The sequence below is a fragment of the Danio rerio genome, chromosome 8 (genome assembly GCF_052040795.2).
Source record: "Danio rerio strain M-AB ecotype USA chromosome 8, GRCz13ab, whole genome shotgun sequence".
In the NCBI taxonomy this organism is placed as follows: domain Eukaryota; kingdom Metazoa; phylum Chordata; class Actinopteri; order Cypriniformes; family Danionidae; genus Danio; species Danio rerio.
Genome location: NC_141028.1, coordinates 20,322,501 through 20,339,855, shown reverse-complemented (window position 1 = coordinate 20,339,855; position 17,355 = coordinate 20,322,501). Strand labels below are relative to the sequence as shown.

The 17,355-nt window shown below is 36.8% G+C and overlaps 1 protein-coding gene and 1 long non-coding RNA gene across 2 annotated transcripts in view; one reads left to right on the top strand and one right to left on the bottom strand.

Moving 5' to 3' along the window:
* LOC147842616 (uncharacterized) overlaps positions 1-17,355 on the bottom strand; it is a 1,013,036-nt gene that overhangs the window by 97,885 nt on the left and 897,796 nt on the right. The window lies entirely within an intron of this gene.
* Positions 1-17,355, top strand: part of obscna (obscurin, cytoskeletal calmodulin and titin-interacting RhoGEF a) — an 83,541-nt gene that overhangs the window by 43,801 nt on the left and 22,385 nt on the right. Inside the window, exons 46-62 of the mRNA XM_087264451.1 lie at positions 385-2,931; positions 4,783-4,840; positions 4,960-5,072; positions 5,196-5,305; positions 6,160-6,360; positions 6,526-6,620; positions 7,235-7,408; positions 7,568-7,727; positions 7,828-7,935; positions 9,473-9,637; positions 9,727-9,885; positions 10,496-10,673; positions 10,759-10,872; positions 10,949-11,116; positions 13,266-13,368; positions 13,444-13,573; positions 13,656-13,758. Of these exons, the coding sequence (XP_087120577.1) occupies positions 385-2,931; positions 4,783-4,840; positions 4,960-5,072; positions 5,196-5,305; positions 6,160-6,360; positions 6,526-6,620; positions 7,235-7,408; positions 7,568-7,727; positions 7,828-7,935; positions 9,473-9,637; positions 9,727-9,885; positions 10,496-10,673; positions 10,759-10,872; positions 10,949-11,116; positions 13,266-13,368; positions 13,444-13,573; positions 13,656-13,758 (4,686 nt within the window). The remainder of the gene's footprint in view (positions 1-384; positions 2,932-4,782; positions 4,841-4,959; positions 5,073-5,195; positions 5,306-6,159; positions 6,361-6,525; positions 6,621-7,234; positions 7,409-7,567; positions 7,728-7,827; positions 7,936-9,472; positions 9,638-9,726; positions 9,886-10,495; positions 10,674-10,758; positions 10,873-10,948; positions 11,117-13,265; positions 13,369-13,443; positions 13,574-13,655; positions 13,759-17,355) is intronic.

Genomic DNA, 17,355 nt, shown 5'->3' with positions numbered 1-17,355 from the left:
GGTAAAACTATATGTGTTTAGGGAAGAGGAGGAGGGTGGGTCGGCCGATTGGCCGGTTGCCCAGTCAGTCATTCAGTCTGTCAGTCAGACAGACGGTCACTCGACAGCAGCCTCCAGTGGGTTTATGCAAGAACAGCGTGGGTGCGAACAGCGGTCGCGAGAGACTTCAAGATGCAAAAAAAGTGCACACAGCGTATTCGCGAAAACAAAAACTGCTCAAATACGTACCTCCCGGGACATATTTTGCGGTCTTCAGAAACGTCCACGGGACTATGTTTTCAGAATGAGCCTGGGTTGTATATTTCTATTCAAAAGTAAGTAAATAAATAAATAAGTAAATATAATAAAAACATACATTAAATCCATCTCATATGTTTACAACAGAACCTTTACCGAGAAGTAAAGCTGTCCCTGAAGCCCCACCTAGATCAAAGGGAAAGAATATTATGGACGAAGCACTCAGTGGACAAGTTCAACAAAAAGATGCAGTGGCAATTGAAGAATCAGATATTTCCATGTTGAAGCATTCAGATGTTCCCATCCAGGATCTCCTTGAGAAATCAACAGATGTCCAGGAAACCCAGAGAAAATTATTGGTGAGGCAAAAAGAAAGAGATGGAAGTTCTGTAATCAATGAGTCTGATCACACCATATACAAACCTCCGACAACCAGTGTACCTGAAGAACAAAGAAACAAACTACTAGACACCAGTGATGTTACTAAGATTTCTGTGGATCAGAACATTGATCAAGTTTCAAAGCAATCTGAAAAGAAATCTCCAAGAACAGATCCTAATGAGCAGAGCAAGAAACCACCTAAAGAAATTCCTCAACCTCCACCACGATCAAAGGGTAAGGCCACAAATCCAGATGCTTTACTCCAAGACCAGCACAATGGTTTTAAAATGAGCAAACAGAATATTAAAGTGCCAGATGTGGACAAGGAGGTCAAGAAACAATATGATGTCATGCAGCCAAATGTGGAGGCCACAAAGGCATCTAAAGAGGTTGACCAAACACTTACAAAGGAGAGGTTTTCCCAATCGCACATTGAAGCCAAAGGACAACCCTATGTTTCGGAAGACAATAGGCAAAATATTGATGTAAAACAAACTGTGGGTACAACTTTGAAGGTGTCTGAATATGGCTCAGACCGACCAGGCTTTAAAGAGATAACTTCCAAACACATCGAAACATCTCAAGAACCACCAAGTAATTTGGAGGAAATTAAAAGGTATGGCAAACTAGAATTAAATGTAAATAATGAATCAAAGAAAGAGCCAACTTTGGTCCCCATCACTAAGGCATCAGAGGTTGATGAATTGGCCCGCCATTCGAATGAAAAGAAGAAACTGATGGTACTGGATAAAACTGAAACCCATGAGAAGCCAAACACCCAGTCTAAAAAGGGACCAGACATTGAAAAAGTTCAATTCAGGGATGAACGTCACGAAAAATCAACTACTGTTAGAGAAAAAGAAGCAAGTATTGATACCACAACCCAGAAACCCAAAGAACAAACCATTCTTTCAAAGACATTGACAACAATTCCTGTTAGGGGCATGCAAAAGGATTCCCAGGAAAGTGATACTAATTTACCACACACTGATAGCCGGTATCTAGAAAATGTCAAGCAGGCTGTGGATGAACATCATGGAAAAGTACTAAAGCATGTTACAGAAGAAGCATCAAATAATGCCATTACAGGCCAGAAAGAGGTAATTTCTGTAGAGGAAACTACAAGAATGCCTTTTAAGGATGTGCGGAGGGAATCACAAGAAGATGAATCAGACTTACTGCACATTGATGATGGAGAAAAGAAAAATGTCAAGCAGGTCATTGATAAACATGATGAAAAAGTTGCAAAATATGTTAAGGGCAAAGTACCAAGCTTTGCAGCACAAACATTTAAAGAAGAAGCCATTCCTGCAGAGAAAGGTACTAGTAGGCCTATTAAAGATTCACAAAACGATAAACCAAATTTACAACAAACAAGCATTGAAGATCAGAAAAATGTCAAGCAAGTTGTGGATGAAAGTGGACGTGTGCGTAGGGATTCACTGGAAGCTGATTCAGACTTGCTATTCATTGATACCACAAAGAAGATGAACATCAAGCAGGTCATGCATGAACATGATGGAAAAGAATCAAAGCATATTAAAGAGAAAGAGCCTAGCGTTAAAAGCCAGAAGCTCAAAGAACATATCATTCCTGGGGAGAAAGTTACTGCAGTGCCTTTTAGAAAGGTGCAGAAGGCATCAGAGGAAGTTGAACTGAAAAGTAATGTAAAGCATGTCGTTCATGAAAATTATACCGGACAATCCAACACTCGACCTGAGGACATAAGTGTAGAGAAAACCTCCAAAGTTGAACAAGACGTAGATCTCGAGGATGAGCCAGAGATGCTTGAAGCTGCCATTAAGATACAAGCTGCTTTCAAGGGCTACAAAACAAGAAAGGACATGCGGCTCATCTTTAAAGAGGTTTTCAAAAACCAGAGTATTGACCTTGGTGGCACTGCTTTCCTGGAGTGTGTCGTGGAAGGTAAAATCGGCTCTGTGCGCTGGCTTAAAGATGGAGTAGATCTCAAGCCTGGGAAAAGGCACACAATCACCCACAATCCAGATGGTGGGTGTCGTCTAGAAATTTGCAATGTTACTAATAAAGATGCTGGAATCTACACGTGTGAAGTTGCGAACAAGTTTGGAGCTGTTAGTTACAATGGGAATGTGATGGTGGTTAAACCTCAGAAGCAGTCACAAACAATTCAGCCTGCACAAATGCCAGGTACTGAAACTGTCACAGAGAAGACGGTTGTGCCTATTGTAAATACTGAAGAGGAGTCATTGAGACTTGTATATGACCTTCCGGCAGATGACACCTACAGCAAGATCCAGGAGAAAAGGAGAAGTCTCATTTCTGTCAGCTCCAGTGAGTTGCTGCATATTCTATCCTTTTCAAAGTGTTTGGTAAAGTTCATTGCTAGATGTTAGTAGGTATGCTCTGATGTTACATTCTGGCTGATGGATAATTATTTTGTATTATTGTCATGAACAAGAATAGTAACTGAAAATGTACATTAAAAATAAAAATTAAACAATAAATTAAAAATTATTTATTTTAAATGAGTTTGGGCATCACATTATCAACATTTGCAGTGTGAAAAATGTACAGTTGAAGTCAAAATTATTAGCCCACCTGTGATTTGTGATATATATTTTTTTAATATTTCCCAAACAATATTATACAACAGAATCACTGTATTTACCTTAACAAGAGGGATTAAAAAAAGAAAAGAAGAATTAAAAAAATAATAATTTTAAAAAGAAATAAACAAAAAAGAAAAAGAAAACAGAGGAGAGGAGAGGGCACATAATTATCAAATTACATATAAATATATTACACACATTTTCCCAATTTTAGTTACTAACAAGATTTATTAAAAGCACTTTTACTACAGGAAATGCATATATACAAACTAATTATATATGCAAATTTGTTGAAGGAAGAGCATATATTAACTGCGTTAATTGCTTGTCTATTTTTAGACTTAGAAATTATTTTTACATACATATGACTCTCTTTTTGTCATAAGGACTCAAATATCTCTTTCCTATAATATTTGTTTCTTCTGGAGAAAGTCTTATTCGTTTTATTTTGGCTAGAATAAAAGGTCTTTTATATATAATATTTTATATTTATATCTTAAATACTGTTTTGTAAGGGTCTGGGACAGCGGATACGAGGATCCACGTGCAGTTTAAGAATTAACAGTAATCAGGCAGGCAATGGTCAAACAGGTACAAACTAAAGCATAAGGGTATCCCAAAGAGCATGCTCAAAATAACTGGTGAATGGATAAGCAGCATAAAAAATAAAACAAAACATGGAAAGGGCAAGACAAGGAAAATGCTTCATCATGCCAACAGTGAACAAGACTCTGTCAAGTTTGTGTGACAGTGTGGTGTATATATAGTCCAGGTAATCAGTGAAGATGAGCTTCAGCCGTGTGTGTCAGTGTCCGGGTGACTGTCAGCTGTTGCAGGAGTGATTAGAGCAATGGCTTTTGGGATTTGTAGTTCAGTTCAATGGCAGCATTATAGTTCTCTAGTGATCTGCAACTGCTAGATCACTGGTAATCATAACTAATATCATTAGCCCCCCTTAAGCAATAGATTTTCTTTGATTGTTATACAATGACTTGCCTTATTACCCTAACTTGCCTAATTAGCTTAGTTAAGCCTTTTAATTGCCCTTTAACCCAAATGCTAGTATCTGGAAAAAATATCTAGTTATATATTATTTGCTGTCAACAGGCAAAGATAAAAAAAAATCATTATTAAAAATAAGTTATTAAAACTATTAAATTTAGAAATGTGTTGAGAAAAAATATTCTGTTAAACAGGATTTAGGCAAAAATATATAACGGGGGGCTAATATTGCAAGAGGGCTAATAATTCTGACTTCAACTGTATATTCATTTGTATATAAATAAGTTTGACACCGCTTCAAATTAAAACTCAAAACAAGGGGAAATATATGCGTTGTTAAATAACTTGAGTATTTTAATGTAAATAATATAAAATGAAAAATTACATTACAGATCACATCTCACATCTAAAATCATTTATCTTAGTTAGGGTTGGCGGTGTGGTTCTGTTCTGGGCAAAACTTCAGGCACCCATTCAAGCTCAATTGATGTACCCTGCCTAAACTAATGCAAAGCTCACTGTTTAAATATATGTTTCAATAGAGACAGTTATAATCCTGTTCCCTTTCTAGTATCCTGCCACTCAGATTATGACACAGCACCTGATGTTGAGACGGAAACCCAGTCCAGGTAAACTTATGTTAAAGGTCTTATGAAAATAGTATTTACAAAGACACATAGGATCATTTTCTCTTTTTCTTTAATTCAGGATTATACTTTACTTTTTAAATTAATATGTTCTCAAACAGGGGAAGACAGACAGGAGAATCAAAAACTGAGGCTCCTACTACACACACTTCAGAAGAAGAACAAATGATTAGTCTACAAACTCCAAAAACTACAGACCAGCTGAAAGTAAAAGGTCAGTTCCCTTGGGTCTGTTATTCCTGTGAATTATTTAAACAGTGATATTAAAGTAAAGTACACTCAAGCCACTTCTAATATGATGATGTTGTCTGCATTCTTGCATTGCGTTTTGGCATAGGTGGTGATGCAAAGAGCCACACACCTTCTCCCAAACGCATGCATTCCTACAAGTCATCTGCAAACACCGAGTCATTCTCTGAGTCAGATGGAGATGATGACAGAAGAGAGGTATTGACTTTTTCTTACTACTAATAGTAATAATTCTGCCATGACAACTCTTTGAGAGATTTAGTATGGTAATGATTATGTATAAGGCGATGTTGGTGTTTTTACTGTTGGCAGCATAGATCTAGTATGCTACTGCTTTTTGAGAATAAAACTATTGAGGGAGACACTGACAGTGCGGATCCAGGTTTATTTACAAGAATGGTCAGGCAAGCAACTCTCAACATAGGGGCAATTAGATGTACACAGGCAAATCCACAGTCATAGGTAATAAACAGGCAGATGGTCAAAAGGCAGGCTGCAGAGTGGAATAAACAGTAAAACAAAAAAAACAAAGCAAGGGTCAAAACCAGCAAGGAAAGGAAAACGCATCTTAATGTAATACACAAACACAGATAAACAAGACTCAGCAAAGAGGTGTCTGCTGTGTATATACAGTAGTTCATTTAATCAGTTCATGAGCAGCTCCATGCCGTGAGTGTGTGAAAACAATGGAATGAGGAACAGGTGGGTGTGAGCGCTGCATGACTGGAACTTGTAGTCCATATATTGACGGATTTACAGTTCTTTTTTAGTGAACTGTGTGTTTACCAGCGATCTGCAGCCACTTGATTGCTGGTGATCATAATCATAACACAGAGCTGGTGCAAACATAACATACATGTATGCTCTAAAGTAGAGGAGGAGGGTATCTGAAATAGTGCTGCAGATTACTAGCCATAAAAACATCAAGGTATTTAAATGTTAAGGAGCTAGTTCATTGGCTGCTGAGATGACGACGACAACCAATCATTTACATGAATGTATTTTTCATGTTGTCGCAGATATAAGTATTACAAGTCTTCGTCTCTCTGCAGACATTTGATATTTATGTTGCTAAAACCGTCTGTCATCCAATGGGAGGAAACAGGGAGGCATTTGTACTGAAGGAAGGTCAGTTTGTGGAGGTCCTGGACTCAGCCCATCCTGTTAGGTGGCTTGTCCGTACCAAGCCAACCAAGATCACACCATCCCGTCAGGGCTGGGTGTCCCCGGCATACCTAGAAAAGAAGACACGGGTAAATAAGTATGTGTGTGTATGTGTGTATGTGTGTGTGTGTGTGTGTGTTTGTGTGTGTGTGTGTGTGTGTGTGTGTGTGTGTGTGTATGTGTGTGTGTGTGTGTGTGTGTGTGTGTGTGTGTGTGTGTGTAACAGGTTGTTTAATCGTATTTTTTTCTTAAAGGAAATATTTTCATTGGCCCATGAATCCGAGACAAGAGAAACCCCTGATAAAATCAGAAAGATTTTCACAAAAGATGAGCACAGCTTGATCCAAAGGTGAATCAAATTCAAATTCCAGTTTAGCTCAATTAAACGTTTTAAAAATATTTATTTTAGTGCAGGATTGCATTGAAATGATTGGCATGAGGCATAAAACAAATGTTTAATATAAACAATGAAATCATAAGTCCAAGGCACTCAAAAAAGCAAAAAAATTAAAAAGCCTTTAATAACATGGCTAGGGTGGCACGGTGTCTCAGTGGGTAGCACTGTTGCCTCACAGCAAGAAGGTTGTTGGTTCAAGTCCTGACTGAGCTTCCCAACAGTTCAAAGGCTTTTTAAATTTTTCTGTTACTTTTGAACTGCCTTGGACTTATGATTTGGTTGTTCTCTTTATGAATCCCTCATCCAAAGAGTGCCAACACATGAACTACCCCTGAAGCACGTTTTGTTTGAAGTTAAATGTTTATTTTTTTAAGTTAGCTAATATATATTTCTAGTTAGTTTATGTTTTGCTTTAGCATCTAAACAATGACTTACAGTAACTGAAGATAAAATCTTGTTTTTTTTCTCAAGATTTATGTTTTATTCTGTTTACTTTCTCTTTACTCAAAGTTCTTTTGGCTAGTTTTATATGATATCAACAAAAATTATATTTTTATTTCTTCCAGCCGCTTAATCAAGGGACTTCTTGATGGTGAAAACAGTTTTGTTCAGGAGATGAACTTCTTTGTGGAGCATCATTTACAATACTTGGAGACAAGCTGTAAAGTTCCTCTCACCATCCTGAGTCAAAAAGAGTACATATTCAGAAATATCAGGGACATTGCAAGTTTCCATGAATGGTAAAGCATCTCTTAATAATATAATATAATATAATATAATATAATATAATATAATATAATATAATATAATATAATATAATATAATATAATATAATATAATATAATATAATATAATATGGTGGGTAAGCTTATTTGTTTCTCTTCATCCCTCCATCTCAGCTGTATTCTGCCCAAGCTGGAGATGTGCTTCTCAGATGATGATGTTGCCCAGTGTTTTGTCGGTTATGCAGCGGACTTTGAAATGTATCTCCAGTTCATTACAGGCCTGCCCCAAGCTGAGGCCTGCATATCTGACAAAAACACACAGCATTTCTTTAAGGCAAGACGAAACACTGGTTTCAGTCTGGTGTAAGAGACTCCTTCTTTCAAATGATGTACAGTGCCATAAAATAAACCACAATTCTTCTAATGTGTTTCAGCAATATGCAAACATAGAGCTGGCAGATCTGGATACCCAGGTCTTCAGTGTTGGCACATATTTGCAGAGACCCATGGAAAGAATTGAAACATACAAGACTGTGCTTAAGGTATGGCAGCTAGGTCATTTTCTTTCATTTACTGTAAATACTCTCACCGGCCACTTTATTAGGTACACCTAACTGGTACCAGGTTGGATCCCCTTTAACATTCAGAACTACCTTAATTCTTCATGGCATAGATTCAACAAGGTACTGGAAATATTCCTCAGAGATTTCAGTCCATATTGACATAATAGCATCACGCAGTTGCTGCAGATTTGTCGGCCGCACATCCACGATGCAAATCTCCCATTCCAACACATCCCAAAGGTGCTCTATTGGATTGAGTACGGGTGACTGTGGAGGCCATTTGAGTACAGTGAACTCATTGTCATGTTCAAGAAATCTAAGATGGTTCGCGATTTATGACATGGCGTGTTATCTTCTGATGGCTACTTCCAGCAGGATGAGTACACTATGGTCATAAAGGCTGTGGCTTTGACATGATGCTCAATTGGTACCAATGGGCCCAAAGTGTGCCAAGGAAATATCCCTCACACCATTACACTACGACCACCACCCTGGCAGGATGGATCTATGCTTTCATGTTGTTGAAGTCAAATTCTGACTCTACCGTCTGAATTTCGCAACAGAAATCAAGACTCATCAGACCAGGGAACGTTTTTCCAATCTTCTAATGCCCAATTTTAGTGAGCCTGTGGAATTGTAGCCTCCGTTTCTTGTTCTTAGCTGACAGGAGTGGCACCCGGTGTAGTCTTCTGCTGCTGTATCCACCTTCTGCCCATCCACCTCAAGGTTCAATGTGTTGGATATTTTCTCTTAGAGATGGTTATGCGTGAAAATTCCAGTGGATCAGCAGTTTCTGAAATACTCAGACCAGCCTGCCTGGCACCAACAATGTTCAAAGTCTCTTAAATCACCTTTCTTCCTCATTCTTATGCTTGGTTTGAACTGCAGAATGCATTGAGTTGCTTCCATGTGATTGGCTGATTAGAAATTTGCGTCAAAGAGCATTTGGACAGGTGTACCTAATAAAGTGGCCGGTTAGTGTAATATCTATTATATTATACAAACTTGATCAGTGTTGAGCTTGTCAAAGATTGTTATGCTTCTGCTTCACAAGAGTGCATTTATTAGATAATAAATACTTTAAATAATGACAAATCCAAAATTTCTGCAGCCATCAATTCAATCTGCAATGTCATACGATCCTTCAGAAATAATTTTAATATGCTAATGTTGGTGTAGGATTTTATGAATTACAAATGTTTCCATCTAATAATGTGAATTAGATTTATGAACAAGTCTGGAATATTGAATAAAACATTTGCGAATAATGCAATGACCACCAATGTTTCTAACCAATGAGTCAAAGAGAACTAAATCATACGTTTTTTATGTGGATTTTCAAAATTTAAGCACATACTGGCATTTCCATTAAAGACTTAAAATTAGGCAGATGGAAACAGCTATTGAGTATCATAGTATGCGGGTGATATATATCTCTATTCATAAACACAAGCTCAATGTAGATAAGTTATTATTATTGATTTAAATTAGCTATATTCCATTTGTATTTTTTAAGGAGATGATCAGGAACAAAGCAAAAAGCGGACAGAACTGTTGCCTATTAGAGGATGCCTTTGCCATGGTTTCTAGCTTGCCATGGCGTGCAGAGAACTTGCATCATCTGTCCATGATTGAAAATTACCCGGCACCTCTCAAGGGGCTCGGAGAACCCATTAGACAGGTACTGTATCATCATATTCGACTCTTTGTTTACAAGTTGACAAGATGACACATGTGAATCAGCATCCTGCTAATAAAATGTGCTTTTAGGGCCACTTTACAGCATGGGAGGAGATTCCTGAGGTCAAAAGCTCTCAGAGAGGACATCACCGCCATGTCTTTCTCTTCAAAGACTGCATAGTCTTCTGCAAGCCAAAAAGAGAAGTTGGCACACACACCGAGGCCTACATATTCAAGAATAAAATGAAGGTTTAAGCATGCTTCCTCTTTAAATTACTTTGGCACGGTGTCCTAACTAGACATGATGCGGTGTCGTGACATGATAAAAGTTATGTTACAAGGAGTATTTGTCCTAACCATCTGCGGCCAACAGCTGAAAACAGTATATACTATTATGACAATGATCACCTCAGGGACAGATTATGGGCTTTATTCAGTTATACCAATGTGAGTTTAAATACCATTTTACTTGACATTTATTCCCATTATACTGAAAGCAGCAGCAGATAGTTCACCTCAGGTTTTGAAAATAAAATTTGATAGCAGACGATTCGAAAATGAAAGTCAGACGTGTGAAAAATCAGTCACTCAGTAGCCTATTAATAATGTTAAAGAGGTGTAATAAGTGTTAATTAGATTAAAAGCCCTTACCATTTCATTAGAGTGTTGTTGAGACACGTGTTAATAAAACAAACATTGGGCAGTCTAATCTAAATGCGGTTCGACAGACAATTTGACATTGCATTTGAAGAGATGTGTAGTACTTTACACTCCTCATATTACTGTATGTATATCATGGCACTGCTAATAACCGCAGTCTATTGCAGATTCAACACAAATACACTTGCTTTCTTCACAGTTGAGTGATATTGATGTAAAGGACACAGCAGAAGGAGATGACAGATCATTTGGGCTTTGGCACGAGCATCGGGGAATGGTGAGAAAAATCATTTTGCAAGCTCGTTCCATCCTCCTTCGTCTCTCCTGGCTCAAAGACCTGAGAGACCTGCAACAGCGCAACAAACAGCCAGCTTGGTGTAAGCCACAACTCATACTTTTGAATACATTTGTTTTAACCGCTAAAATGACTGCATTTATGCACCTTTTTATTCATATTTATAGGTGCCCCATGCTTTGAGCAGCATCTTACTGACTATCCTGCAAAGCTTGGGCAAACTGTTAAACTGGTCTGCAAGGTCACTGGTACACCAAAGCCAGTAGTAAAGTGGTATAAAGGTAACAATAGTGTAATATGCGTGTATATAAAAATTAAGTGTTTTTATGTAATATGTGTTCTGCTGTTGTTTCACAGATGGCCACGCTGTGCAGGATGATGAGCATCACATTACATCAGAAGGACAGTTTGGTGCTTGTTATCTTGTACTGACTGGTGTCACCGTGGCACACTCCGGTCAATACATGTGTTATGCAACCAATCCCGCAGGGAATGCAAGCACTCTGGCTAACATTATGGTTGATGGTATGTTTTTGAGCAATGATTATTTTTGGCATTGTTTTATTTCTTTTTTTATAGTGTATACTGCCCAATAAGAAAACACTTGCATTGATGTAATACATACATTGTGTACTGTTTCATCTTTGCCAGTCAAATCGTATGAGGTGCCACATAGAAATTATTTTAACCACTTAAACTCTGCGAACCCGGTCATCGATTTTCGCTTTCAGATTTAAAGGGCTAGCTATGCACCAGACCCCCGTAAGTGGTGTCGTTTGAAAGTGTCAAATCTATATTTTATGCACATATGCATCACTTTAGTTTTTAATCTACTGTATAAAAAGCTATTTACACTTAAAAACACAGCATTTTGGATACCCGAGCTAGGTATTTTACATTGGTTCATTTTCATATTTTTTTATATGACACATGTACAAGTTATAGCTCAAATGAAAGCTCTTGCCGGTGCTCATACAGTTCTAGCATTCTTTTTACTGAAATATATTCATATGCCAAACAGTTGCTGAATGAATTGTGGTGTTTCCATGGCGCAGAAATGTAAACAATACATTCATGATCAATAAGCAGCCCCAGATAGCACAGACAGCTGTCATCTCTTACCTTATGCTGTGCCCTTTAGGGCCATTCTCCTCTGTTTTTGAGGCGATGTGCATAAGTAATCCTTTTATATGTCTGATGTGGTCCAAACACAGTGAATTATGTTTGATCAAATAAAAGAATAGTGAAATATAAATATATAAACAAGGATCGGCCCCTGTGGCTTGTATAGCACCTCTCATCAGTTGGAATACAATAACTTTTACATAGATTATGGTAGAGACATTTTTCTTTTTTCCTATGATTACAATCATGTGCAGGAACCACCAAAATTAATTACAGCACGCTAGACCACACAGAGCCTAAAAGTTACACTTTCAAATTTGAGTTTATAAAATAAAATACAAAAAAAGCGCCTCTTTTTTTAGATGTTTATTATAACACAGAAGACATATACAGCTGTTTTAAACACTTTCAATAGTGTTTTATGAAAATTCAAAGGGTTTTCTTTAAAATTATACCAAATTTTTGCATTAAACCTCTTTATGTGGATTTGGGAAGCTTTTAAATTTGGGTAGGCAAAATCCAGGCGGAAATCCCCAAATAGCAGCAGAGAAAAGTGGAGTTTAAAGTGGTTAAACTTTGCTTATCAACACATACAAAAAACATAAGCATATACACCTAGAAATGACTTGCATATACTGCTGGATGTTCAAAACAATATATATAAAATGTTTATATGTCATTTCATGTTTCATAATATTTCATATGTGCATGTGCATGAACTTTTCAGTGTAAAAGGAAGGCGTTTCAGTTTAAAATAAAAGGTGTTTAATTTCAGCATGAAAGTCGTTTAAGCGTAAACAGAAGAGATCATTATTTAGGTCATTAAGATTCAGGTCATTGCAAAGCAAAATAAAATAGAAAAAATGTGATTAAAAGTCCTGGACGGAGAAATCAGTGGCCACAGAACGCTAGGAGAACAGGAAACTGAGCCGGAAAGAGGCACTCCTGGAGAGTAGTGGTCTCACCAGTGGTGGCCTGACAGAACACCAGGAGCCAGGGACTCACAGCAGGCAGGGCTGGATCAAAGCAAGTCTCTCAACAACAGCACAAAGAGACGAGCACGGTCGAGCAGTAACAGGTAACACAAGATGCAACAAGTAACAATGAACCGACGAAGACATGAGGGAAGAGAGCACATTATAAAGGGAGGAAACAGCATAAGGACCAGGCGTAAACACTGAGACTAACGAGGACCAGATGAGGGCTAAACAAGGGGGTGTGACACCTGGAAACAAGGTGGGAGGAACAGAGGTGCACATGGTGAATACAAACACAGGCTAAGCCAGGTGATCAGACATAACATAAACATAGACACATGGAACGTAGACAACACAGAAAAGACAGACAAGGAAGGGCTATGACAGAGTCGTGATAAATAATGATCTCTTCCTTTGCTCAAACCATTTTTATGCTGAAATGAAATGCCTTCCTTTTAAACTAAAAATGCATTTTTGATAACATGTTTTTGCATATGTGAAATTGATGTGATTTTACTGTATATGTAACTATAAATTGAAAAAAAGTATATCCTGTATATTAATTCCTAAAGTGCCTCCAAGTTTCACAACCAGACTGCAGAACGCAGTGCTTGTAAAAGGACAAGATGTGCAGTTCAAGTGTTCCACACAATCTGTTCCTTTCCCATCAATAAGGTAAATCTGTTTTTATTCAATCATAATTATGTAATGTCATTGTTATACAAAATATCACACAGTCTACATGCACAGGTGGTTTAAGGATGACATTCAGCTTGAGGACAGTAGGAAACACCTGATCCAGTCTGATGTTCAGACAGGAATTCTTACTCTTACTATAAAGAAAGCTGACGAGGCCGACGTGGGTCAATACCAGTGTGAGGTATCAGAGGATTCCATTGTTCATTAAGTTCATATTATCTATGGATCTTATTATATACACTTTCTTTGTGTTCATGATACAGCTACTGAACGAAGTGGGCAGTGCCATGTGTAAAGCTGAACTCTGTGCTCCAGCAGCAGAAGCTGTGACAGTCAGCTCTCAGAAACAATCACAAACTGTCCCAGGTAGGATGAAGAGGAACATGAACAGCAGTTACTCTTTAAAAGGGTGATTCACCCAAAAATGAACATTTCCTCATCATTTGTTCAAACTCAAAGGGTTTTAACTACTTTATAAATATCTTTCTTCTGTTGAACACATAGGAAGATATACTGAAGAATGTTGAAAAAAACAACAGCCATAAACCCTATTCTGACGAGAAATTTCTGTTTCACAGACTTACATTGTGATTTTAATCCCGTTCAAATCTGTCATGTCTGTCTTTTTCACCACATGACTTCTATAAAAGTTCCAGAGCAATTTACATACTTATTCAGCAAACTTGTCCAAATACGAATGTCTGTAATTGTGGATAATGTTTTTTCCAAAGCTAAATTTCCTGTGTGTTTTTTTATACGGGATTCTGCTTTTGGCTCATCATTAATTGATGTAGATGTGTTTGCTACCCTTTGAAGAAATAAAAGGAAATCAACAAGAAGAGCCAATTTTGTTTATTTTGTTAAATGTAAATTGTTTTATAAATAGCTTTTATAAAATGTTTAAATGCTAAAAAAGTTAGGATGTTTGGCTTGAGATTTCAAAATCCTTAAATGGAAATTTACTCAATTTCAAAATACAAATTTATATCATATTTCATAAATTGTGTTCAATGGCAATTGTTTTTCAATTATATTCTTGTAATGTACTTTTATATACTGTAGTTTATGATGCAATGCCCACATGTAAAACACAGACAATTTTACCTCCTCAAAAAACACAGAAATGTTAGTCGCATTAAAATCCATACATAAAGTGACAGACATCGGATAAAAAGGATTGTAACTCAAACATCATTTGGAAAACTAGTCCCGTCGAATAAGTGCTATTGACATCCATAGTAGGATTGGTGAGCTACCCAACAATGGTTGAGACAAATACAGCAAATTCTATAAGGATTTCATTCTTCGGTATATCTTCCTACAGTATGTGTTCAACAGAAGAAGGAAGCTCAAACTGATTTTTAAACAAGTAAAGGATGAATAAATGATGACAGAATTAAGACTTTTGGTGAAATTTCCATCAAAATTAGTCTTAAAATGCGTGCATTTGACAATTCTCACTATCTGAGATGGTGGTGGGCACTAGTAGGCTTTGAAGAAACACAAACCACAGTCACCTTTAATTCAAACTGCCTTCATTCCACCGTTTCCTTTTTCTGTCATATCAGTTTCAGATCTTCTAAATTTTCATTTCACTCATAAACCACCTAACAACTACTGTAGAAGCCAGATTAACTAAGTAAAGTTTATGTATAAGTGAAGTTTATGTATAAACAAATTTCGAGAGGATCACGTGCTTATGATTGCTAGTGGCTGGATCCGCATTATCCAATTCACTATGCTCCAATCAGATGACTCCTAAACTACTATAAATACCCTGGGTTTCATTCCACTGCTATCTTTGTTTTGAAGAGTCCCCCCTTCCACCCCTACTCCTCCTTCTTCCTAGATGGGTGACACGGTGGCCCAGTGCTTAGCACTGTTGCCTCATAGCAAGAATATCTCTGGTTCTAGGCTTTGCCAAACCAACAGACATTTCTGTGTGGAGTTTGCACTTTCTCACCGTGCTCATGTGGGTTTCCCCCGGGTTCCCTGGTTTCCTCCCATCATCCAAAAACATGCAAATTAAGTTAATTGACTAATCCAAATCGGCACCATAGAAATGCTTCTAGTATGTAGTTATCTCCAAGAGCAATCACTTAATGTTCATCGTTTACTACAGCAGGGGAGTTCTCGAGATCTACCTGAGCTCAAACTCCCCTCCCACCTTGCAACGGGAGGGAACCCTGGACTCGAGGATCTCATGAGCTCAAGGCTCTCTTCTGGGACAGCATGCCAAACAGGCTTTATAATCAATCATTAGCTAAGTGTGAACTCTTGAAACAAGGTAAATTAGTGCAAGTGGAAAATATTGGGGGTGTTTTTATTTACGGTCCACAAATGACAAAAACATTCCCAAAGCAGCTTATTTCCACAATGTGCAAAAAGCAGTGCTAAAAATGGTAGTTACAAACCTAATTAAGTTTATGGGTTTGGACATTTCATCAATTCCAAGGTTCTATCTAAGTAAAAGTCTTGAAATGTGAACAACTTATAAAAAAACATCCCATAATGTAAATAAGTTGTCATTTAATAAAAATATGTGAATAACTCAATTTTGACAAAAATATCAGATAGAACCTTATAATTCTAAGGTGACAATTTATTTAAAATGAAAACCTGAAAATGGACTGTACTAACCATTTACTCAACCTCAAGTGGTGAGTAAATTAGTAAATTTTCATTTTTTGTTTGAATTATTCCTGTAAACACTCTCATAAATTTTGTGTTCGAATTAGATACTCTTACAATCAGATATGAAGTAAGGAAACTTTTCACACCTATTTATCTTTTTTTTTTTTCATAGTGTGTCTTTAGCAAATTCTGATAGTAGTTCAAAAGAGAGAAGTAGATTAGTATAATCAAGTGTAAGAAATCCTACTTTATTGCTGTTTCATAAGAAGCAGTAATCCATCTAGGTGGGGTCTTATTCTTGAAGACATTTTTGATGGGATCATTAAAACATCATCCACCATCTTCATTGAGGCATCTGCATTGCATTATGTCATTAGAAACATCTACTTAAATTATAATATTATATTCGATGTACTGTTTGGCTTTCAAAAGTTTGGGGTCTGTGTGATTTCTTTTTAATGATTTCTTTTGTTTTTGAAAGAATGCTTACTCAAGGAAATTATTTGATCAAATAAAATATTTTCTATAATTTAAAGTTTTATATTTTAAAATATATGTTAAATAAATACATTTTTGGCAATCATTAATCTAGTCCTCAGTGTCACATGATTCTTAAAAGTCGTGTGATGATTTTTATTTTATTTTATGTTAAAAAATGGTTGTGCTGCCTAACAGTTTCATGGAAACTGTAATCCATTTTGTCTGGACTCTTTGATAAATAGATGAACGACATTCATTTAAGATATAAGAAATATTTTACTGTCACTTTCTTGTTCAGTTGAATTCATTGATAAAAATATTCATATCATTACCTTGAACGGAGCCCAAACTTTTTAACAGTACAGTAAGTTCATGGTTTAATCAATTAATGAATTAATTAATTTGGGATTAAATGAAATTGCATGTTACTTCATATATCATATCTACATCATACATGTTAATGCATTATTTACTGTGTCATACCTATGTGGTCATATGTTGTCAATTATGCCACATACTTTAAGTGGTTCTTAAGCAGCATTTGAACCCTTAGTCGATCTCATGCATTTCTTCATCATGTTAACATCCCACTTTCCATCCCACTTCCTTTTTAGTCACAGAGCAGGCGATTAAAGATCTGATCAAATTCATCATGTAAGTGTCTTTACAAAGAACATTTTGCATGCCTGGTTGTTCCTCTTTTCTTACCGTTTCTGTTCTTCTCTTTGTCCACTCATCATATCTGTTCATACATGTTCTCACTGTTCGAGTGCATGCTTCGCTAAAATATCATCTTCAAAGCTGGTTATGTGCTGAGATTAAAGCCTTTCTGCAGATAAGTGGCCAAGT